Source organism: Varanus komodoensis, unplaced genomic scaffold (assembly GCF_004798865.1).
Source record: "Varanus komodoensis strain SLA01 unplaced genomic scaffold, ASM479886v1 scaffold5, whole genome shotgun sequence".
Lineage (NCBI taxonomy): Eukaryota > Metazoa > Chordata > Lepidosauria > Squamata > Varanidae > Varanus > Varanus komodoensis.
The window spans coordinates 29,595,343-29,619,396 of record NW_025336087.1 but is presented as its reverse complement, the minus strand read 5'-3'; the positions used below and the strand labels follow the sequence as shown (position 1 = coordinate 29,619,396).

The 24,054-nt window shown below is 38.1% G+C and overlaps 1 protein-coding gene across 1 annotated transcript in view; it reads left to right on the top strand.

The window, feature by feature from the left end:
- EPB41L4A (erythrocyte membrane protein band 4.1 like 4A) overlaps positions 1–24,054 on the top strand; it is a 109,008-nt gene that overhangs the window by 50,386 nt on the left and 34,568 nt on the right. The window contains exons 4-11 of the mRNA XM_044446297.1: positions 3,260–3,311; positions 6,175–6,253; positions 10,707–10,804; positions 11,708–11,828; positions 15,897–15,984; positions 18,085–18,173; positions 18,886–18,949; positions 23,376–23,467. Of these exons, the coding sequence (XP_044302232.1) occupies positions 3,260–3,311; positions 6,175–6,253; positions 10,707–10,804; positions 11,708–11,828; positions 15,897–15,984; positions 18,085–18,173; positions 18,886–18,949; positions 23,376–23,467 (683 nt within the window). The remainder of the gene's footprint in view (positions 1–3,259; positions 3,312–6,174; positions 6,254–10,706; positions 10,805–11,707; positions 11,829–15,896; positions 15,985–18,084; positions 18,174–18,885; positions 18,950–23,375; positions 23,468–24,054) is intronic.

Below are 24,054 nucleotides of genomic sequence, written 5' to 3'. Positions count from 1 at the left end.
CTTCAGTTGGTATAGAACAGAGCTGTAAGATTTCTCACTAGGACTGGCAGATGCAATAATACAACGTCAGTTCTATATCACCTGCATTGGTTACCAGTTGAAGGCCAGGCCCAATTTAATGGGTTAACTTTGCCATATAAAGCCCTAAATGATTTAGAGCCTGGTAATTTTGAAGGAGCATCTCCTTCCATATACACCTGCCCAAACTTTAAGATCTTCTACTGAGGTTCTTCTTCGGGAGCCCTCCTTGAGGGAGGCTAGTAGAGTGGCTACCCAGAGAAGGGCCTTTTGTATGCTAGTGCTTCAGCTCTGGAATCTGCTCCTCCTAGAGATGTACTGGATGCCAGTGCTTTATTCTTTTCAGCTCCAGGCCAAAACTTTTTTATTTTTCCAGTATTTTAAGGGTTGATGGGCTTTTTATATTGCAATTTTATCTCTGTATATGCTATTTTAATGTGCTGTTGTTATTTTGTGAGCCATCTTGAGACCTGTAATGGGTATAAATGGGGTAAAATGTTTTAAATAAAAATAGTAAAATAAATATTTTATTAACTAATTCTATATTAAATAACTAAAATATATTTGTCTATATAAAGATATTTGTTATGAATGAGCTGCAAGTAGACATTGCCTTTTGAGTGCCTTTCCTGTAAAGCAGGCAAGTTTTTAAATTTAGTGGGCCACCAGAAAGACAGAGCAACCACAGAATCCCTGGTAAGGCTGCCTTCTCCCTTCAAGCCCAACTCCCATCATCCCTGAGTGCTGGCCATCCTGACTGGGGCTGATGTGAGTTACAATCCAAAAAACCTGGATGTCCCTGAGTTGGGGAAGGATGCATTAAGGAGTTAGCTGATATGTGGCTTTTATCCATTTTAGTAGGTCATCCGCAGAAGGTCTTGTGCAAGAACTATTAAAATGTGTACAGACACCCAGTAGTGGTGCTAGGGTTGGCACTATTGTGCATGTACAAGTTAAATTGAAACTTGGGGGGACTGGAGAGGAGAGAGAGAGAGACGAGACAGAGAGAGAAAGAGAGCGATTCATAACTAGTGTAAAGTACTGTCACTCGTTTTTAAAAACCAGTCTGCTGTACAGTTGTGCAGAAAATCCGATGCTAAAGAGTTTCAACACTCTCATTCTTCAGACATGTTTAAATTGGATCTACCCTTTTGGGACAGACTTTGGTTTGATGGGTCTGCTGTCATGCAATCTGGGCCTCTGGTGTGGTGATTGAGCTTTCCAAACTGAAGAGATACCTGTAGAGACAGAATTTTAAGCAGTTTTTTTCAGGTGTGGGAAACTGGTGCATGACAGGAAGAAGTGACAATTCTTCCTAAGCATCTGTAAGGATAGACTGTGGCTCGGGAAGGCTACATGTCCATATTGGAACATGTGGTAGGACTGCCCTGTCTAGTTTGTTGCATCTTCCTGCTGGAGAAAGTTCCCACAAATTTCTTACCCGTATACACTTAAACAATATCTTGCAACTAGTATCTTAATGCTTATTTTTGTAAGGCACTTGAACAGACTATCCAAAATTTGTTTCAAACACACTCTGCCTGAAGATCATCTCTCTTTTTTATTCTCTTTGCTTAGTTTACACTAAAGAAGGACACATGATTTGGTATTTCCTAGTGTTCTGTAAATTTGTAAACAGTGTCATGTTCATTTAATTAAAGATTTAACATGAGATGTCACAGCTTTATTTAAAAATAAGCAGTAAGATTGCTTCTTTGTTATCATTGATAATCAGGATAGTCACTCAGAAGTATATAAAGATGCTTTTGGCTTTTATACAAACAAAAAGATACAGAAGGGATGATAAGTAAAAGTAGCTGTAATGCTAGTTTAGAGTTTTAACTTCCTCTCTTTTAAAAGACAGCAGCTGTCGTGTACTGCTAGAATACATTTTCTTTATGCTTTTGTATTATCTAGGAGACAGGATGAGAGTAGTCTTTTGTGTCTCTTCCCCATTCATAAGTGCATACTTTGACTTTTGCTCATTGCTTCCCTTTAAAAACAAGACTAAGCTATTGTACTTAAGCCATTTTTGAAGAATGGAAATGAACTGAACTTTTTTTAAACCTTTTGAATGTGTGAAAACTATTTGTAAATCTGATGCTTGTTCAGACCTCTTGAATATACTGATTTTGCTCTGGAAGGAAGAAAATAATGGATATTTGAGGCACATCTAATGTTTACCTCAGTATGTCCTCAGAGGGATGAATCCTCTGACTTTTTGCATTTTGTGGAGCAGAGCTTGGAACTGGTCAAAGTTCGCATTCTTGGTATGTTTTGGAGAGGAATAAACATTAACAGAGATTTCACTTTATGCGGAGCAGTGTAATTGTTGATTCACAAAGACACATATTTCCTTAGGAAGGTACTGTAAAACTGCTACCAAATTCATATTTTATAGTCTCTTCAAAACCTGGATGAAGTCCATTGCAAAAATTATGCATGCAGAGTCTTCAGCATCGATTTAACAATTCAGTTCACTCCCCCATCACTTCTGTGGCCTCAGTTTATCTTCTGTGGATTGATACAGTAAAAAAATCAATAAATACTGGATAATGTATTAAGATTAGCATAATGTATGATAATGTAACTAACATTACCAGAATATTATTTAATTCACAATCTTTTGAAAAATGTAATTTTCAGTACAGTAGTACTTTTGGTGTTGTGACATCCACTATAGTTAATATTAAATATACATTTATTGCTGTCAGAGTATTTTTAAAATTTTGTTTGTTCATTTTAAAAGAAATATACACCCCACAAATATACAATCCTTTAACCCTGAAGGATTCTCAGGAAAGTTAATAATTAAAATAACAGATGCTAGCATTGAAATATAAAACAACATGTATAGGTGATATGTAGATGTAAAAGCAATATCATCCCAAACTGGAAGGATTTGAGTGTTTAAGAACCTCCCTGAACCTTAGTGCCTTGCAGTTGTACAGGGCTACAGCTTCCAATATGGCCAATTGCCATGTTGGCTGCAAATTATGGAAGATTTATTCCTTCACAGCTAGAGGGCACTAGATAGGAAAAGGATGGTTTAAGAGAAACACTTTGTGTATGGTCTGTGTCTACAGGGCTTGATGAAGGTACACAACAAGATCATCATAATCTTCTGAGAGGTTGCAGCTTCTGTTATCCCTTCTAGGATCAAATGATTTCTTGACTCTTTAAATTCCCTTGTTTATATCAACATAAGCATATTTTAATGCTTTTATGGCTATTTTCACAGTACTGGCTGGATCCAGCAAAGACCCTTACGGAACATAAGGAACTCATAAACAGTATGTATGCAATTTCTTTCTCATAAACTTTGGTAATAATGGGGAGACATAGAAAACTATCCATCTGTAGAGTGAATAGCCTTGTGTGTGGCAACAGTTCTAACTGCCAAATCTCCAAGTCCCTTGAGATCAATCAATATTGCTGTATATAGCAATCTTTCAATTGCACACACTGATTTGAGTGTTAAAACTTACGTTTCTCCTCTTTCCAGCCTGCTGTATATTTCTCTGTTCAAAATGTTCCTCAGAGTACTAGAACTTTTCAGATTTCTAACATGACAGTAATGTTATATAAACTGGGATTGCATTGGATTTGAGAATTTAAATTCATCTTTTAAAAAGCATTTAGAATCCTGGTGAGTTGCTTTGGAATTGTGGCAAGCACAGATTACAGGACAGTCTGATAAAAAGAACATCACATGAGGGCTAGGGAGAGCGCAGCAGGGAAAGAAGTGTGATGGAGAGGCACTAGGCAAACATAAATATTGGGATGGTCTGTCTTCACATATGGGAGGAGTAGGTAACCCAGTGCACATTTTGGACTACATTAGTTTATTGCTTGTGATTCTTGACCACTGACCTAGCTGGCTGGGGCTGGTGGGAACCAGTTTGGCTACTGCTGACATATGGCCACCTCAGGATAAAATGGGGAACTTTGAAAATGTCGCAGCATTTTCCCAAACACATGTGCCAAATTAGAGGGGATCCTCAGAGCAAAGGTATTGTTTTGATAATATTAGCAACAAAGGGGAGCCTGGGAATGAAAAGGACCAATCCTCATTTGTAGCTGTCTCCAGCATCCAGCAGCGCAGGAATGAGCCTGCTGATGCTGATGTGTGTTTCTCCCTGGCATGGATGTAGTAAGGTATGGATAGGGTTTAACTGAGAGAACACAAGATAGAAGCCATACCTTTTTCCTTTTAACTATGCTCATACTGCCTCCTAAACAAAGCATCAGAATCATGACCATATTTGCTTGTTTGAAAAGGTTTCAACTACATTTGTTGACATCTGGCAAGGGCTTTACCTTTCTTCCAAGAAGCTCGACAGTGTATATGGCTCTTCTCTCACCATTTTATCCTCATAATATCCTTGTGACATAGAAGAGGATGATATGAACCAGATTCCAAGATAGACTCTAAATTAAATTCTTTTATATAATGTGTGTATGTGTACAAATGAGTGTACAGCTTTAAAATATGGTGTAATTGAACAGAGGCAGGCTCATAAGGATTGCTTCCAGGTTTGAATTACTAACCGTTCAGTCATTTAAAGGTAGTTCTTTGAATGGAGCCCAGAAATGGTTTGGAAGCCGGTGAGGTGATGATATCATCATCATCATCATCATCATCATCATCATCATCATCATCATCATCTCTATACTGCCCATGGCCAAAGAGTTGGTTGTTTTCCTCCAGGTTGCTCCAAAATTTTAACCAGTGCATTTTCTACTGGCTGAAGTGCCTGAATTCTTTTCTAAAGTTAGGTCTATATACTCTTAGATGGTTGGAGTAATCTAACAAACTGTAGAACACTGGCAAACTCCCTTCCTGCTACTAATTACCATCCAAGAATAAATCTAAGTTCAGGAGCATTTCTGAGTTGTTGACCAGATTTTCAAGGCAAGTATAGTCTTGTCTAAAATAGGGTGAGCTAACCTAGATCTTGTCTGAGTTAAGTTTGTGTTCATTAGCCTATGGGGCTGTTTTATGGAATGGTAGGAAGTTGTGGATTCTTTAACTCAAGGTTTGCCATGGTATACACTTGGACACATTTCACATAATTTTTTGGAATATCTCCACCCCCTCCCCATGGAGATTGCCATTTCCTATCTGTACCCAAAGGTTCTAGGTTAATCGTGGGAGAAACAAAATCCGTTAATCTAGCTTTTAATTGTAGGTTAACTGTGGGGTGTTTAACAGATGATTAACATACAGTGTTTAGGTTGGGATGTCACATAGCAACCCTCAATAGGCCAGATCAGGGGAAGAACATGTATCCTGGCCATACAGTGTGGTAAATCACGGTTATTTAGTAGCAATTCCCCTCTTGTGAACTTGCTCTGTATATGTACAGTACAGGGCTGTACTGAACACTGTGGCAATTCCTTTGTTTTGCAATAACACCAAACTTGGATATTTAACAAGATGTGCAACACAATCATATGCATGCTTATTCCACGGGGCTGAATTATATATACTTATCGGGATTTATTTCCATGTTAGTATGGATAATATTACAGCTTTGACGATTTATCTGTTGAACTTATGCAGTGGACACAATTTTTTTCCTGCAAGCAAAACTTACGGCCTTTACAAGTCAAACATTAAACAAGATGCACATCTAGCTATACCTTTGTAGACTAAATTCTAACACAACAGTACATTAAAAATGAATTAATCTCTATAAATTAATAACATAGTCGCACCTAAATATCTTTCTCCAGTATGGACATTAGATACAATTGGATAAGTGCTGCTTCTGTGCAATTCCAATAGCATTTTGTGGGGTTTGTGTATGAGCAGTAAGTAGCTGGTGACTTGTGGCCCTGAGCAAACCAGTCTGCACTGAGTATTGCTGTCCTATCAATTCTTCATGGAAGATGCTCAGATTTTTATGAGTAAGTAGTGGTTGCTACTTTAAAATTCTGTGATTGTTGGGAGACTTCAGGGCTAATGCTTTTTGAATTGCTTGCTAGGAAAAATGGGAAGGAAGCTGTTGTATAACAAAGGTTACAGTCAAATGTAGACTTTATTCAGGAAGCTCTTCTCAAAGTAATGGAATTTAGTTCCAAGATGTGTTCAAGATTGCAGTGACTTGAATGTGTGCTTCAGAAATTAATTAGCTTTCTTATGTTTAATAGCTGGTCCGCCATATACACTTTACTTTGGTGTTAAATTCTATGCAGAAGATCCATGCAGACTAAAGGAAGAAATCACCAGGTATGATACTAATAACATTTGAACAATCAGAATAAGTCTGAGCAGGCACTTTTAAAGCAGTTACTAAGTTTGTAGAGGATTTGCTCATTTTTAAAAGAGAGAAAAGGAGACTTGTTTTTCTTGTTACAAAATCATCTTTTAAATTGTTGGTTAATCTCATTTAATGCACATGGAGTGAAGGTAAATTCAGCATATGTTGCAAACCTATGGACGTTTCAACATAAAAAGAGCCTATAACTCCCAGTATACCCTAGTCAAGATAAATACCCCGTGCTGTTTTTGGTAATGAATTTAATCAGTTACTTCAATTTTATAAAGAATTGTGTTCAGATGCTGATTAAGCTGCATTTTAAGTGGACCTGTTCAGTTTGCAACCTTCCACCTTATCCAGCAAATCTAGTTTGCATAGTAGACGGTAGACAGTAGACATAGTAGACATATACTGTTATGCAGAATTTTATATAACAGCATGTACTACTATAGTTATTTCTGTACTAGGCACTGTTGTTTATCTGCAGGCTTACAGCCTTATCAGCCTCAATCCAGAGAATTGTGGAAGCAGAAGAAAGCTATGTACACACTGCTGAGTTTTGTATAAAGATGTTCATTTCTTTAGCATAGTGAGTGTTTTTTCTCTTCTTGCTATATTGTATTAGCCCTGTTCTATCAGGTGTAACAGAGGAGGGGAGAGCCTCATTATATGGGGAAAAGCTCTTATTTCCTGTTCCACAGAAGAGTGAAATGGAGTAGATTAGCTCACCAGCAGCTTTGACTTAGTTGATTTTTTTAACAAAATTCTTGGATGTGCTGGAGTGGAGGTGCATACATTCTTCAAAGAAAAGTGGATTTTCAGAAAAGAAACTAAACATTCTTCAAATGTTGACATATTGGGGTGCTTACATCAGAGATTTGGATTCTGGGACCATGGGCAGGGATGGTTGCACCTTACGAGGACTGGAAAGAATGTGTTTGGCCACAGAATGAAGAGGTTTATCAGGAGAGCTTTAAATTGAATCCTAAAGGGGAGGGAGAAGTACACTTGGCATAACAACAAACATAGACTTATGCACCACAACAGAGAGAGCAGTTCTAACAGTGCCCAATAATATTCTTCCAAAAAAGTGTAGGAAGAAAGCTAGAGTATAAAGCACCTAGTCTTTGATGTCTAAATACTAATGCCTGAAGTATGGGAAACAAACAGCATGGACTTGAACCTTAATACAGGAGGGTGAATATGACCTGATAGGTATAACTGAAACTTGGTGGGATGACTTCCATGATAGGAATTCCATAATTGAAGGATATATAACCTGTTCAAGAAGAACAAAAGAAATAGAAAGAGAGGTAATGTTGCATTAAATGTTAAAGATACATATCTCTGCACAGAAATACAGGCAGATGATCTTAGTAACCCCTTCAAGAGTAGTGGCTGGAATCTATTACCAACCACCCAGTCAAAGAGAAAATGAGGATGAAATTTTTGAAAAGCAAATTGCCAGTGTTTCAAGAAGGCAAGAGGTTGTCATTACGGGGGACTTCAATTTCCTGGTATCTGTTGAGAGACAAATTCTGCCAAACGTGGGCCCTCCAGGAAATTCCTAACATGTATTACTGATAACTTTCTTCAACAGAAAGTAGAGGAAGGAATGTCTATGCTTGACTTGATACTAGCCAGCAGGGAAGACCTAGTGGACAAAGTGGCAGCTAACGGGAACTCTGGGGGAAAGTAACCATGCCATACTTAAATTCTTGATTTCAAAGGAAGCAAAAGCCTAATGTAGCCAAACATGTATCTGTATTTTAGGAATGCCAATTTTAATAAATTCAGAACAATGATAAGCAATCCCCATTGATGAGTAGTAGCTCTAATGAGAAAAGGTGTCCAAGATGGGTGGAAAATTTTTTAAAATGGACATTCTAAAGGCACAATTTCAAACAATTCCAAGAAGAAAAAAAGTTAGAAGAAGTTCATGTGGTTTCAAAAAGCAGCTTAGAGGTGATCTGAAAACAAAAGAAGACATGTATAGGAAGCAGAAGGAAGGTCAGGCCACAAAGGAAGAGTACAGGTAGGTAATATGGAATTGCAGGGATGGTGTTTGTTGTTGTTAGTCATGAAGTCGTGTCTGACCCATCGCGACCCCATGGACAACAATCCTCCAGGCCCTCCTGTCCTCCACCATTCCCCGGAGTCCACCTAAGCTCACGCTGACTGCTTCAGCGACTCCATCTAGCCACCTTATTCTCTACCGTCCCCTTCTTCTTTTGCTTTCAATTGTTCCCAGCATTAGGGTCTTCTCCAGTGACTCCTTCCTTCTCATTTGGTGGCCAGAGTATTTGAGTTTCATCTTTAGCACCTGGCCTTCTAAAGAGCAGTCAGGATTGATCTCCTCTAGGACTGACTGGTTTGATCACCTTGCAGTCCAAGGGAGTTACAGGAGTCTTCCCCAGCACCACAATTCAAAGGCCTCAGTTCTTCAGCGGCTAAATCTAAGAATGAACTGAGGCTAGGAAGGGATACTAAGCACAACAAAAGGCCCTCTTAAGTTATGTCCAGAGTAAAAGTGGAAAGAAATGTGGGTTCAGCTACTCAGTGTGGATGGCAAAATAATAACAGATGACAAAGAAAAGGCAGTAAAGCTCAGTTCCTTTTTTTGGCTCCATCTTCTCCCAAAAGAAAGATCTATGACCTTCCTCATGAAGAAGTACAAGTTGAAGCAGCAGGATGGCAGCTCAGGATTCATAGGGAAATGGTCATTTTATTGGGTTGATCTCCACGGCTGCTGGTGGAAGAATGCTCAGAGCCACTGTCTATTATCTTTTATAGATAAGGAAGGATAGGGGAAGTGCCAGATCAAGTACACCTTCTCAAACTGGGGAGAGGTAACAAGGTTCAGTCCTGGCCCAGTGGTCTTCAACATTTTTAATTATGATTTGGATGAGGAACTGCAGGGAATGATGATCAGATTTGCAGATGTCACAAAACTAGGGTGGAATAGCTAAAACCCTGGAAGGAAGGAAGAAGATTCAAGATGAACTTGATTGGTTGATAGGTTGGAGCACTGGACTGAAAGCAACAGAATGAAATTCAATAGGGACAAAAGTTCTGTACCTAGGAAAAAGAAACCAAATGTATCATTACAAGATGGGGATTACTTGGGTCAATGATACTGGAAGTGAGAAGGATCTTGGAATTGTTCAAGATCACCAGTTGAATATGAGTCCACAATGTGATGTGGCTGCAAAAAGGGGCAAATGCTATTTTAGACTGCATTAATATAAGTATCACTTCCAGATTCCATGAAGTACTAGTTCACCTTTACTCAGCAGTGGTTAGGCTTCATCTGGAGTACTGTGTCCAGTTCTGGGCACCACAGTTTAAAAAAAGATGTAGACTAACTGGAAAAGTTTGGCAACAAGGAGGGCAACAAGGTTGATCCAGGGACTGGAAACCAGTGCCCTGTGATGAAGGACTGAAATAATTCAGCATGTTTAGCCCTGAGAAGAAATACTGGGGGAGGTGTGGTAGCACTATTCAGGTACGAGAAGGATTGCCCCAAAGAGGAAGACCAGGATCTCTTCTTGATCATCCCAGAGTGCAGGACATGAAATAATAGGCTTAAGTTAGAGGTAGCCAGGTTCCAGTTGAAGATCAGAACTTCCTGACGGTTAGAGCAGTACATTAATGGAACCAGCTACCTCGGGATGTTGTGGGCTCTCCCACCCTGGAAGAATTCAGGATGCAAGTGAACAGCCATCAGAGGGATGGTTTAACTTGGAGTCCTGAATTGAGCAGGAAGTTGGAATGGCCCTCTGGCTCTTTCCAACTCTACTATGATTCTATGACTCCTAATCCTCATTAAACCACAATTCCCAAGTTTCTTTCAGAAGAGTTACGAGTATGTTAGTTAATTTGGAATCAAATTTGTTCAAGTCACTAGATGTATCCTAAGGCTATTGGCTTTAGTGCCAACTTCCATTTTTTAAAATCTGTCATAAATTTATAGCAGTGGGTTGAATCCAAGATTGTCATTACACCCTTAACTTGATACCGCTGGTGGAACGGGATTTCCCTGTCTTCTTTTCTATCCCTCAACCCTCCCACATTCCACCAGTTGTATCCACCCTACTGGTGGAATGATGATCTTGCATCCAACCCAGTTAAAGCCTATTATTTAATATATATTGCATTCATATATATTGCATATATATTGCCACAGCTTATATGCTGAACAAATAAAGTGACAATTTTTCTTTTAAAGTGTATTTGAGCAGGAAAGATCTTCACACTTGTACTAAACAAAATGTGACTACCAATTTTTAATGTGAGCTGTGCACCCCCTTCCAAGCGAATCTAACAATGTTTCTTTTAAATACAACCCTAATAGTGAGGTATTAGCATGTGAGGATATTTACCTTTCTATAGTTATATTTTTTGCCTTTGCCTTTGCCTTAGGTATCAGTTTTTCTTACAAGTGAAGCAGGATGTCTTGCAAGGACGCTTGCCTTGTCCTGTCAACATTGCTGCACAGCTGGGAGCTTATGCAGTGCAGGGTACGTGCCTCAGGTTAATTGATGCTGTATTTTTCTTTCTAATACTATGTCTTTTGTTTATAGCAAAGGTTTTATGACATTTGAAAACTGGACTGGAGTGAATTGAATGCCATGGATTATGAATTGGTTCTACTTTATGACAAATTCCAAAGGAATGTTCATGTTTGTTGCAGAACACACAGAGTGCGTTGAAAGATATGTTGGGGCGCATACTTTTGTGGAGTAGAATACATTTTATCAGATACCCACCATGTCTTCTTTTTCAGATTAAAGTGGGTTCTAGTCCACAAAAGCTTTCACCTCAATACATCAGTTAGTTTAAAGTGCCATAAGGGCCATAGGACAAGCCCAGTGCAAGTGTAACACTGAAGCAGGATTCCAGGAGAACCAAAACTGATTGTGTTTCTTTTTCAAGTGGGAAAAGCTAAACAGATCACAGCCTTCTATTTGTGGTTTGTTTATTTTTAGGTGTATTGTGACGGATTATGAGAGGAGTTCCATCTACTTTTTAGTGAATACTGACCAAGATGGGACCAAGTTTAATTTTTTGCTATATATGGTTATCTTTCTTTTTTCTCTTCTTCTCACCCCTTTTCTCTTTTGCTCATTCTCCTTATTTTCTTCACAAATTTTTCTTCAAAAATAAATGAGGAAAATCTGGTGCCCCTGGCATGACCCACTTTAGATCAGTGGTGTGTCATTTGTAGGTCTTCCTGACACTCATACTAATGATCTGTAGTACTTATGGCCGCTCTCAGCTCTGTAAGTCTTCCCCTTTCTTCCTAGCTTTTCATTGTCATACAGATTTCAAATGCTGAGACTAGGAAATAAGATGTTTTGTGTAAGCTCACTAAAAAATGTGTAATTATTTTTTTCCCTTTGTGTGCTATATGTATTGTGTAGCTGAACTTGGAGACTATGATCCATACAAGCACACCCCAGGTTATGTTTCAGAATACCGCTTTGTACCAGACCAGAAGGAAGAACTAGAAGATGCTATAGAACGGATACACAAAACTTTGATGTAAGAATGTTTTAATCAATTGATATTGCATGGGAAATTGTGCAATGAAAAGGGCATTGAAGGAACAGATCCTATGTGAGTAGGAGGACTAATTTCTATTTTAAATCTGCTTACAGATTTAAAAATGGGATCTATTTTTCCTCTGGAAGCAGAGATCATTGTAACTCGTGTTTCAGACTGTGACTTTATGTCCCCTTACATTACAACATAACAGTATATTTGTTGAATCTTTAGCTTCAAACTAGCAGCGGCACTGTGATATGTATAAACATAGAAAAAGATGGGGTAATCATAAATTTCTATAAACACATAAACATAACAACCATCATCAATAAGACTGGATGAAGTTCTAGCAATAAAACTATGCTGTTTAAAAACTCTGGCAGTGCTCATAATTTATTAGATTAATCAGCTCATCAATCACCATAGTTGTCTGGCAGAACCTTGCATGTCTTAATCAAAAAGGTAAGAGAAGAAAAAACATATTTGAGAAATGAGGTGATTAAGGATAGTGGAGCCAAGTGAGTAGAGAGATAAGCCTCCTTGATAAGATGATTGCAGGACTAAGTGCCAATATATGTAGAAGTTGTAAAAGATTGGGGAATTTACTCTTAAGCAGGAAAAAACCTGATGGACAGAATATGAGAGTTGGCAAGACACATTTAAAAAATTTATCCATATGTAAGAATGGAACAAAAAGGAAAGCATGTGGAGAGAAAGAGTATGACAGTATGCAAAGGTTTGTGTTAGACTGCTGAAAAAATACTCAGCTTGTAAAATGTGTACTGTATTGTATAACAGTGTCCTCTCCTGCAAGTATGGATGCCATTATTTTATAGGATAACAAGCAACTTTATTCTGACAGAATAATTTGTATTCCTTTATCCTTTCCCAACAGGTGAGGGATTAAATTTTTAAAGTCTGGTGACTTTCTGGAACTATTATCTCCTGGAATTGGAATGGTGTTAAATGTAGCAAGGACCCAGTGAAACTAAGGGGGTGTAGCTCTGCTCAATGTGATAACTGGCAGTCCATGTAAGAGTGGGATAGAAGTATAATATTCGAAACATGCATACCAGCACATTTTTAATAATGATGAAAAGTAATGCTATTTGGAGATACTTTTATGGGGAAATAACTTTTAAGTAGCCTAACTGTATTCATAAATTACTGTACGTGATGGTATTGTGGAGTAGAGCAAACTGCAGTGGCCATTTTTAATGGCCTGCTTAACTTGGAAGGTTAATTTCATTTGTCTGGCTTGAAGGCATATCTGAAAATATCTCAAGTTTTGTGTAATGAAACAGCCAGAAAGCAGGAAAATGTCTAAAAGTTAAATGTAATGAAATACTTGAAGCCAGATCTTGCTTGACTTAAGTCCCATTGATTTCAGTGGATCTACTCTAAGCATGACTTAATTAGAATCCAGCCCATAGTGTTCAGCCGAGTCTTCCTTTTTTCTTGTCATGTAACTGTGCAGGGTCTGATCAAGAAGCACCACTGTACATGGGTGGAGCAGGTTCTCCTCCCTAAATTTCTTCCCCTTTGGCCATCAGAAATGGGAGCTAAAAAGTGTTTCAGAAACTTCAATTAAAAGAAGAAGACTGTTGAGAGAGGAATAGATCTATACAAGAAGCTAAGTGTGAGGAGAGAGGGCCAAGCAGTAAAAATGACAGTGAACCCTTTTGAGCAGAATACTCCCCAAGTCTTTGGATCTTTTTGTGTATAGCCTGAGGTTTGTAATATTATTCTTTCCCTGGAGGAGAAAACCTATAGTGGCAGCAGACCTTAAAAGAGTTCCAGTTTGGGAATATTTTAATGAAGTTCCTCTACCTAAGGGTGAGGCAGGCATGCGTGCAAATTATGTAGAAAGCCTTGATTTACATCTACTCTTACATACTAGTGATTTAAATCAATTTTATTTAAATTAAATCCACCCTGATTGGTGGCACGGGTGGGTTTTCCCCATTTTTAGCCTCTGTATGGATTGCTGGAGAAATATTGGGAAAAGAAAGTTACAGGGAAGTAATGGTTGAATGCAAGAGTTACACTTTCCTGTGCTTTTTGGTCCCAGTTCAGAAGTAAACTTACTTGGAAGTAAAAATTGAAGTAAGGGTCAGCTAAACATTATGTATTTAATGCAACTTGTTTTTTACCCCTGAGAGTGCAAGGTAGAAAAAACAAAATTTAAAGAGAAGGAGTATAGTCAATTTAGCATATGCATATCTTGTAAAATGACAGTGTTGTGCAGTAATGTGCAGGAGGTTTCTTGTTTTTAATAAAAGAAAGCATAGAAAGAATTGAAGACTTCTGACACAAGCAATCAAAAGGAAAAGAGAAAATAAAAAGTTTGAATCTTTGCTATAAGGGACATAGTTCAAACTGATAGATGATAATGGATAATAAAGACAATTGCAGATCAGTAACATTTTGAGATTTTGAAAAATCTTAATATGTACACTACATTATTAATTTATTATCATTAGGAAACATATGATTCAATGTTTTATATGTGTGCACACATACACTTTACCTTTGACTTAAGATGTATGGAAGAGTTGTTTCTTTTTCCTCAACAAAAAAGTCATAATTTTCCAGTGCAGACTGGGATTCTGTTTGCTCTGCATTCATTTCTCAGTGAAACAAACCAATCTCAGAGTTTGATTGGAGCAATACTGCTCACAGATAAGATTGTGAAAAACTTTTTTGACATAGATCTCAAGGTTGATTTTTTCCCCCAGTCATATGTCACTAACAGGTTGATTTTCTTTCAACAAATCCTTCTAGGGAGGGAAATTCCACGCTTGGTTATAGCTTTTCTGATGCTTTTTAATGTGAAGTTTAGAAATCTTACAAAGTAGGAAACCTCCTGCACATTACTCTCTGTCTTACTGATAATATAGTTCTTTAAAACAAGAATTGCAATCTAGCAAGGCTGTTGCTTGGATTTCATTAAAGCAAATGGGTCTAAATATGGCCAGGTTTGCAAACAAATCTTTTGTTTTACATTCTTTAAACAAATGTAACATATTTGGAGCATGATAACCGAAGGGAGAAAACACATCTTTACAGCATAATGCTTAATGTCAATGGAAACTCACTGCAAAGTTCTCACCTGTGACAAACCCATAAGTGAACCTCAGAAATAACACTGTCAGCTGTTAACAGATGCAATGGACTGCAACTGTTGTGATTGTGACCCAGGACTATCACACATGCTGAGAGACTTTATTTATGCCGTTTCTCTCCTGAAAAAATGGTGGGGGAATTGAATTAATGTCTCCATATTAGTTAATGGCTAATACCTCCTTTTGAGGAGGTACGTTTGAACCAAAGCTTTGTTAGTATTTTTCACTTTTGTCAGGAAGCCACATGAATAAAATGTATTAATTCCTATCTCCCCAGACCAAATGTTTGTTTGTTAGTTTGTTTATGATCAAGGGCCTAGTCTAGGCAAGACACCTCAGGAAACTAAGGATGAAACTTGTGCAGAAGATAACATACTGTAACCATATTGGTTCCTTGAATATGCTAGGAGATGCTCTGTGGGCTTCCAAAGTTATCTGGGTGGTTACTGTGTTAATTCCCCTACCCAAGCTGAGACCACAGGAAAATGGTGTCTGCTTGGGTTTCTATAGGCACTTCTTTCTCCCTGCTTCAGAGGCTGTCAGCCACAAGCTTAACCTGCCTTTCTGAGAGACGAGGGGGAACAAAGCTGCTTCAACAGAACAAAGAATTTCAGTTCTCAGAGGAAAAAGCAGCCCTTATCTAAGAAATATAATGGGGAAAACCACTTTTCTGGTGTACTTCCTAACAGCTGAAGGCTATAAATAAGGCCTTGACAGGGCTGCAAGAAACAACCCTGGCATTTGGCCAATGTGAATTTCACTACATTATCTATTGAACCCTAATAACCTTCTTGCCATTCTTTGGGTAGAACCTGTCCAGTGCACTCAAATACTGCTTAATATAATTAAATCACTAAATGGTTTGCATATAAATATTAAAGCCATATTTAAATACACTGTTAAAACCAAAGATATGTCTGTGGTTGTTCTTTTTAAACAGGGGTCATGTTCCAGCTGAGGCAGAATTGAACTACCTAGGAGTGGCAAAGACACTTGAGATGTATGGAGTTGATCTTCACCCTGTCTATGTAAGCAATTCCTTTAAAAATAAGGGTGCAAATGTATGTAGGTTTGCAAACCATGAACAGTATTCGCAGTGCTGTTCTGTTTACAGGATTGATTTGGTGCTTCTGTACTAACCTCTTGAATAATGATAATGTGTATGCTGGAGGGTTGTTTCTTGGGGAAATCCATTGCTCCAACATGTATGGCTGGCATTGCACTAGAGGTTGCTTATGCTAGTGGCATAAGCATTGAAGCAGCATTGGATCCCTTCTCATTTACCCAAACCATTAATTTGCTGTGGGTGTGGGGGGTTCAAATGCATACATGAGGCTCCTTAGACTGTAAAGACTGACTCTGCCATTGAAGCCAATGTGATAGTCTGCAGATACAGGATCTCCACTTGGGCTTTGATATATATAGTTTTGTATGGGAAGAAGAAATCTTGTATGGGAAGATAGCTGATTTAGGTGAAATAATAAAACTGAATTCAGACATGAGGAACATTTTACAGTGAGGAAAATTGTTACTCTGTAGACCTCACTGGATGGCCAGACACAAGCAACCATAGCAGAGCATGTTTGTCAGGAAGGAAGGGATTGATTATACTGAAAATGGACATTTCCTATTCTTATATTATTAGGAATTGTTTTGAGGGAATTCCCAAGGAGAATTTTTACTATAGTCATATTGGTTCCTTGCTCCTGCTAGACTATGTCCGGCACAGGTCATTACCACCAACTCTCCCGGGGAAGGATCCCCAAAAAGAGAGGTCAACAGGCAAGTAAAGATCATCCAAGGCAGGGGTCTCAAACTCGCAGCCCGCGGGCCAACTGCCGGGACGGGTGGGGCCCTGCGGCCTTCAAAGCGCCGGTGGTGCCTGGGCCGGCCACGAGTTGAGCGGCCCACCACCACCGTGGTGGTGGAATACTTGATGCAGCCCAGCCTCACCCAGACTCTACTTCCAGCAGCCCCCAGGTAAGTTGAGTTTGAGACCCCTGATCTAAGGCTTCTGCTCCAGCTAGTTTGTCTCTCTTTTTCACCCCAAGGCTTCCTACCATCATCTGCCTTGTGGAAATACCTTTATGTGTTATTTTTTTATATTGTTTTAATTATTTTTAATTAACAAATAATTATTTTACTTGTAAATTGCTTGGTAAGATTTTATTCTGAAAGGCATGATATAAATAGCGGTAATAAATATGTTGCAGTGAAGGAGCTTAAAAACTAGGATAAAGGATGGATTAAGATGGAACTCTTAGCTGTATGGCAAGTCAGAAGGCCTAAGATTTGGAGAGCAAGAGTTGAAGCTGAACCTTATAGTTCCTTCTTTTCTGATCCAAAGAGGTTCTTTAGGCCCACAAGCAAGATTGTCTGTACCCAGTGAGTTTGTTGATTTGTTTTCTGTAAGTCTAGTTCCCTACCAGAAGTAGTTTTTGCAGTTTTCTTCAGCCCCAAATGCAATTGACATATACAGCATAGGAGGTTGAGCTCACTTAAGCAGATAGACCTGGTTGTGCAATTCTTTGGGTCCTGGAAAATGTCAACAGTCCCCCTGAACTGACTGGAGAGGACTGATGGTGAAAAGCAGTAACTACATTTTTCATAAACCAATGTTATTCTGTTTGTTTAACGTGAAATTGAAAGCCACAGGAATACATCCTTAGAAGCAGGATGGATTAAGGATACTTTCTGTGAAGGAATGTGGTTGCATTTCATTTTAAAAGACAATTACCTGTGCTGGGAAAAATACTATAGAATACAAATCTGAGGGATTTATTTTAAGTGTTGTTACAAGATTAAAGGGTTTTATTACCAGGGGATATGTTCAGGCAGAAAATATGAAAGTAACACCAAGAGTGTGAGTATGGCCCTAATAAAGTTCAAAGTAACAGGAAGTAAGAAATAATCAGTAGCTCAAAGCTACAGTAGGGCTGAAAATTCCTTAAATATACAGGACATTAAAAATAAATAAAGTTGCATATGTTTTCTTCTGACCACCATGACAGCACAAACTTTGGAAATATTTGCCATTGTCTGTCTTTTCTCTGTGGCTCTACCATTTTTTTAAAGAAAGGCAGTAAACACTCTGTAAATACACATACAATTTTATCATTATTTTCCAGGGTGAAAACAAGTCTGAATATTTTGTAGGATTAACCCCTGTAGGAGTGGTTGTCTACAAAAATAAAAAGCAAGTAGGAAAGTATTTTTGGTAAGTAATATATATTGTTTCAGGCCCTGTAACCATAATGGGATTTAGTAAATATTGCATTGTGTACTAATGCAGGGTTCCTATATACTTTTCTGCTCATATTTTTACTTGATCTGAATGGTTTCATACTGTTATATCTTAGATTGCTTTTTTCCCCTCACATAAAGAGTACATTGACTGTTATTCTTCTGATGGGTACCTAAGAGAGAAGGGAACTTGTTTTGTTGATTTACTTCAAAGCTTTATTAGGAGCCATCTCTAGCAATACAGGTAGTCCCTGAGTTAAGAACAAGTTTTCCTGAAATGGGTGTGGGAGGGACAGGCAAGTGCGAGGTAGACACTGGACATGGGACTGAGTCTGCACCTGTATGCAGGACTTGCGATACAATGCAAGACAAGCTCCTCCAGTACCAGTAAGAAGTTTTTTAAAATGAATTTGAATGAATAAAATTTTTCACCTGGCATATAAGATGACTCCCACTCCCATTTTTGTCTCACTATTTCTGGTTTCAAGGCTCGTATTATACACCGGTATATATGGTAGTTCATTAATAACATTATTTATTTCTTAAAATATTTTAGATTGCCTTACTGGGCAACCTCCCCCTTCATTCCCCATGGCTTACAACTCATCCTTGGGAGAAAACTTTTATCCATTGCACTTTGATATTTTTGAATTCTTATTGCACATTTTTCTTTTTCGAATATTTAGGCCTAGAATTACAAAGGTCCACTTCAAGGAAACTCAGTTTGAGCTCAGAGTTCTGGGAAAAGATGTAAGTTCATTTTCTTTCTGGCCTAGAAATGGAGTTTATTAAGCAAACAACCCTAAACATATTTTATAAGGAAGTAATCCCAATTAAACACAGTGGAACTTATGTCTTAGTAAACTTGCACTGGATTGTTTTGTAAGCATATCTAGTAGCAAAAAAATTAAAACATTAAAAACAGCAAAAAGACTATGTTTTATCTCTGTCGGTAAGGATACATCTCAGGTAAAGGTTGTAAAGTTCTTGTAACACAGTGACACTTTATCTTCATCATCTGTAATCATCAAGTAAATTAGATTGCACGAAAGTGCTGCAAGTTGCGTATAATTTACGCTTATAATAAACTTGTCTGTAAATGCCTTGAAATTATTTCAGATGTTTAATACAAATGGAAAATCTGGAAGCTTTAAAAAGGCAATACCATTGCTTTTGGTGTAACAGCTGGAGATTGATTTGTAGGCTTTTAAAATGAGACCTCACTATTATGCTTATAATATTAAAATACCTGACAGCATTTGGTAATATCAAGCCCTGACAAGAATGCTTTGCAGAAGTATTTCAAAGAACAAAGATGCAATCTATTAGGTGTAATTTTGACAAACCACCTTTTAAGAGGCTTATACAATGAACTAATGAACCATGGTTAGACATTGGGAGTGGGGAGTGGTGTACTCCCTCAATTCACATACCAGTTCTCCTCAATTCATTCCTGCATTTGACTGTTCCCTACTTTGTTTAAAAGCAAAGGGCAGGGGGTTAAGTGGGGGCTAAATTCCACTCCAGAATCCTGATAGAATATTCTCAATCAAGTTAGTGAATATCCTTACTCAAGAATAACATGGAATTTGGCTCTGAATTTTAAATTTATCTCCATCTTGACAGGTCTATGAAACTCAGTGAAACATCTAACTTCCTTATTGGCCTTTGCTGAATAGAATTAAATCTTGTTTATCTGAGAGATTAAGCTTTGGCTTTTCAAGTATGTTTGAATATTTTGTAGTTCAAATGCTTCTATAAGGTTGTGAACAGAAAATACCACTAGGAATGAGTTATGCAAGAACAAAGAAGAATTCCTGTTTTGTCTAATGGCTCTCTTGCTCATGCCTTGCAGTAAACAAATTGTTTAAGGAAGGTTCAATTTTGGCAGATTTTTTCTCTCTTAAAGGTTGGCTGCCGTATGGCTTCAGACCCCTTTTTCTGGGGTATATGGCCCTTGATCTAGAAAAAAGGAGAGAGAAAACTATCAGCAGAAAGAAAAGCGAGTGGCAGAAAGAGAAAAGGGGTGAGCCTTCCCTGAAAGAAAAAAGCAGTAGTGTACTGCAGGATTCAGGCCTATTTACTGGCAACATGTGGCCTCTGATGGGTGACCCATGCGAGAATGCAGCTTTCAAAATAAATCAAAGTGTAATGCATTGTCTGTCTCTTACACTGATTATTGTTATTTCAAACAGAAGATCTAGCAGAATAATCACTGGTAGCATAGTCCAAACTGTTCGGTCTTGGTCCAGTCCAGGTGAAATCCACAGAAAGGTTGAGATGAAGCAAGTCTGGCAGGCAGTATTTATTTAGCTGAGACTGCGTGCCCTGTCTACAGTCAGAAGCTGTGGGCTGGAGAAGAAGGGTAGTCAAAGATGGGGTCTTCAGCACCTTGGACAGATCACAGGAAGCAAAGTAGTTGTAGTTTCTAGTCCTAACTGAGCATTTTCTTGTACCCTTTCAAAAGAGAGTATGGTTTTTAAAGGGCAGCCCTCTAAGTGCAAGGCTTGAAGAAGTGAGGATGCTGTCCTCTTGGGAAACTGGTTTAGGGATAACTATTGTTGGGAGTTGTGCCTTGGGAATGCCTGGCTTGGGATTTGCTTCTGTTAAACTATACTTGCTATCAAAGGCCAGGTCTGCTGCCTCCACACCTTGCAGTGGAGTACCTCTCCCTCTGTGTTCTGGTTGCTGCTTGTATTTGGGGGTCATGGCAGGGGCTTTGGAAGTGCATGGTGATATGTGATTGTTATTTGTGCAGATATCATGCACCACAGCAAGAGATCTGTATTTCACATGTGTGTGCATGTGTGTGTAAACATGCTTGTTGTGTACAGTAACATTCCATGGCATTTAGAAGCCTATACAGAATGGGTGAAAATCCTACTCTATCTATCCGAAATTAATTCTAGGCTGTCTTTAAGTATGGAACTATCAGAACTGAGAATTTGTTTGTACTAATACAGAAGCATTCACAGGATTCCCTGGGCAAAGTGTTCAATTGATTGGTTGTGTGAGTGGAGAGGAAAAGAGCTATGTATGTGTGTGCAATTGGTCTAAGATGTGACTGACTTTTGACTTGTTACATGTAAGGAAAAAGTGAACAAGTCAGAGAACATAGCTTCTGTATAGCCTGAAGTGCCTGTTCCTGCCAAATCTTGGAAGTGAAGGAGGGTTGGGCCTGGTTCAAATCTCAATGGATGACTTAATGTTGTGAACTGCCCAAACAGCCTCAGCCATGGGTGGTATAGAAATGTAATGAATGATGAAGATGATGTTTCCATCAAGAATGAAGAGAAATTTTGGGAGAATTGAGAACTCATGCTTCTCAACTACCTTCTTGAAATCAATACATAGCTGACTTCTCATTCAATGATAAATTGATTTTTTTGTCCATAAGAGTTGTTTTCTTGCATTTGGTGGAGGGTTTGTTTTTTCACTGAGGACCAAACTGGCTGCTCTGCTGATAGTTTCAGACTCAAATATTCCATGGGCTAGTTTTGAGATTTGTGTTAAGTTTTTCTCATAGTAGACTCTGACCGTCATCCTTTTGTTTAAAGGAGGATAAGGTCAAATAGAGTGTCAAAAGAAAGCAGTGGAAACTAAGGCTTTTATTCTCTCTATGAATGTTATTACTTTGGCAGAGTTTGTACACTGTCATTTCAAAAGTCTTTGAGTACTATGGCTAGGATCCAAAGGTGCACCCAACATCTTTCATATGTCCAATGAGATTTGCTTTATCTTTTTTAACTAGCATGCCCTTGTACAATATCACAAACCTCTTTTGGAAAATAATCTTGAGTTTGTAAAGCCCATAGTGGTCTGGAAAATTGCTTTTGAGAAATGTAAACTTGAAAGTCTCCTTGGGGTAGACAGATCAAGAGTCAGACTTCTCTGGATTCTGGCTTATAGTGTAAAGTGCTTATTAAGCAAGCCTGCATTTATTAATTTATTTTATAGTTTAAAACAAAACATAAGACTTCAAAAACCTTAAATATAGTTTCAAGTATCAGATATGTTGGCTGTTAGCAAAGAAACTATTTTAGGTGTGCCCAAAGGGTTGTGTGTGCTCAATGTACATTTTAACAATTCTCTTCGGACATTCTCTGCTGCACATCCACACTGCTGGCTGCTTTTGAAATTTCCTGTGTTTCACAAGCAATCCATCATGTAGTATTGTGAGCTTCTGTTAGGACAGGGAAGGAGAGCAAGATAGGCCAAGGCCTACAGTCCTATGTGTGCCGAAAACTAAATGCCTCTGCCGGTCTAGGCTCCTTTATGTTACAGTGCAGCACTGCCCCAATGTAAACAATGTGATCTTTTTTCTTTGACTTTGGAATTTTGGGAAATTAGTCATCGTATAAATTATACTCTGTTTTTAACTCATTGGTTTGTAAAATCTATTCTGTATAATGAATAACTTCAGCTAGCTTTTAAGGTTCTTTTAAAGCTCTGAAGTCAATTAAATTGTCCATGAAATGCCACTAGAAGGCTAGTATGTTTTTTATATTTGCTTTCTCTCTCGGAATTCTATAATTCATTTTGCTGATGGATTTGATTTCTTGAAAGAATTACAGTAATTCTTCAGTGTCACTGTTGTTTGCTGCATATGCACCACACCTCACTAGTATTCTTTATAAAAAGGTCCATGTGAGGGTTTCTTCTTATGTAAATATTTCTCAATTCTTCAGTGAGTTGACTGATGTTTGTTTTGTTAAGCTTTAATCTTGAATGTGGTGACTATGCAGAAAATATAGAACTATTTCACATGTACTTTTTATGACAAGAAGGTCAATGTTTATGTCAAAAAATGACATGTTTGTTGTGGGAATTTGATGCTTGTATATATCTGCTTTCTAGTGCATGAACTCAATGAAAAAGAAATGCACCACCACAAGGACAACACATTTTTTTCCAGTATAGATTAGTGTTAGAAAATAAAACACACAAAGTGGCCTTTGGAAGATATGTTGATTTGCTGGTTAAAATGATTTCCTGTATATTTGCTATATATTTATTTGCATGTGTGGTTTTTAGCAGACAAGTGCAATTGTCATACGTTGTAGTTCTCCTGATAGACATGGGTAGAAGTAAAATACAAATTTGCATTCTTGTGCTTGGACTATTCAATGCAAATTCTTTCATGTCAGAATACTTCACTATTTTTTTTTCATTTCAGTGTAATGAAACATCATTCTTTTTTGAAGCACAAAGCAAAACTGCATGCAAGCATCTATGGAAATGCTGTGTAGAACAACATACATTCTTCAGGTAGGCAAGCTACAACTGTAAGAGATTTATTCTTGAATGATTGCAGAAGACAGACACAGCTTAGTGGGTTGGGGTGATGAACTTTCGAGCATAAGTTTAATATTTATCTGTACTTAAAGCCAAGCATATTCAGTTCTCTTCAGTTGACATGACTATATTTAAGAGAGAACTGCCAGCTGTTTTGGATACGAAAACATTGAGAGGAGTGTAACCACTGGTTTTATTTTAAACATGCACGTGGAAGAGTTCACTCAGCACTGTAACTGGGTGGGTCCTATAGCAGTTCCTACACTTTCTTTTCTTGAACTTTCTTTTCTTGAATCTAACCCAAGATATAAATAGACCTTGTATGAGCAGAAGACACCACTGTTTTCACTAAAAGAACATAAGTACTCAAATATGATAATCATAAAAGGTGAGTGGTAAATCATAGTTTGAACAAATGACAGGAAAAGAATAGAAAGATAGCTCAGAATTCATGCAGACTCTGCACCAGGGGTGCACAGAAATTAAATTTCCAAACGGTTTGGACTTTGGATGGTTTGGAAATGGACTTGGTTGCATTTCAGTGTGGCATTTCTTATTAA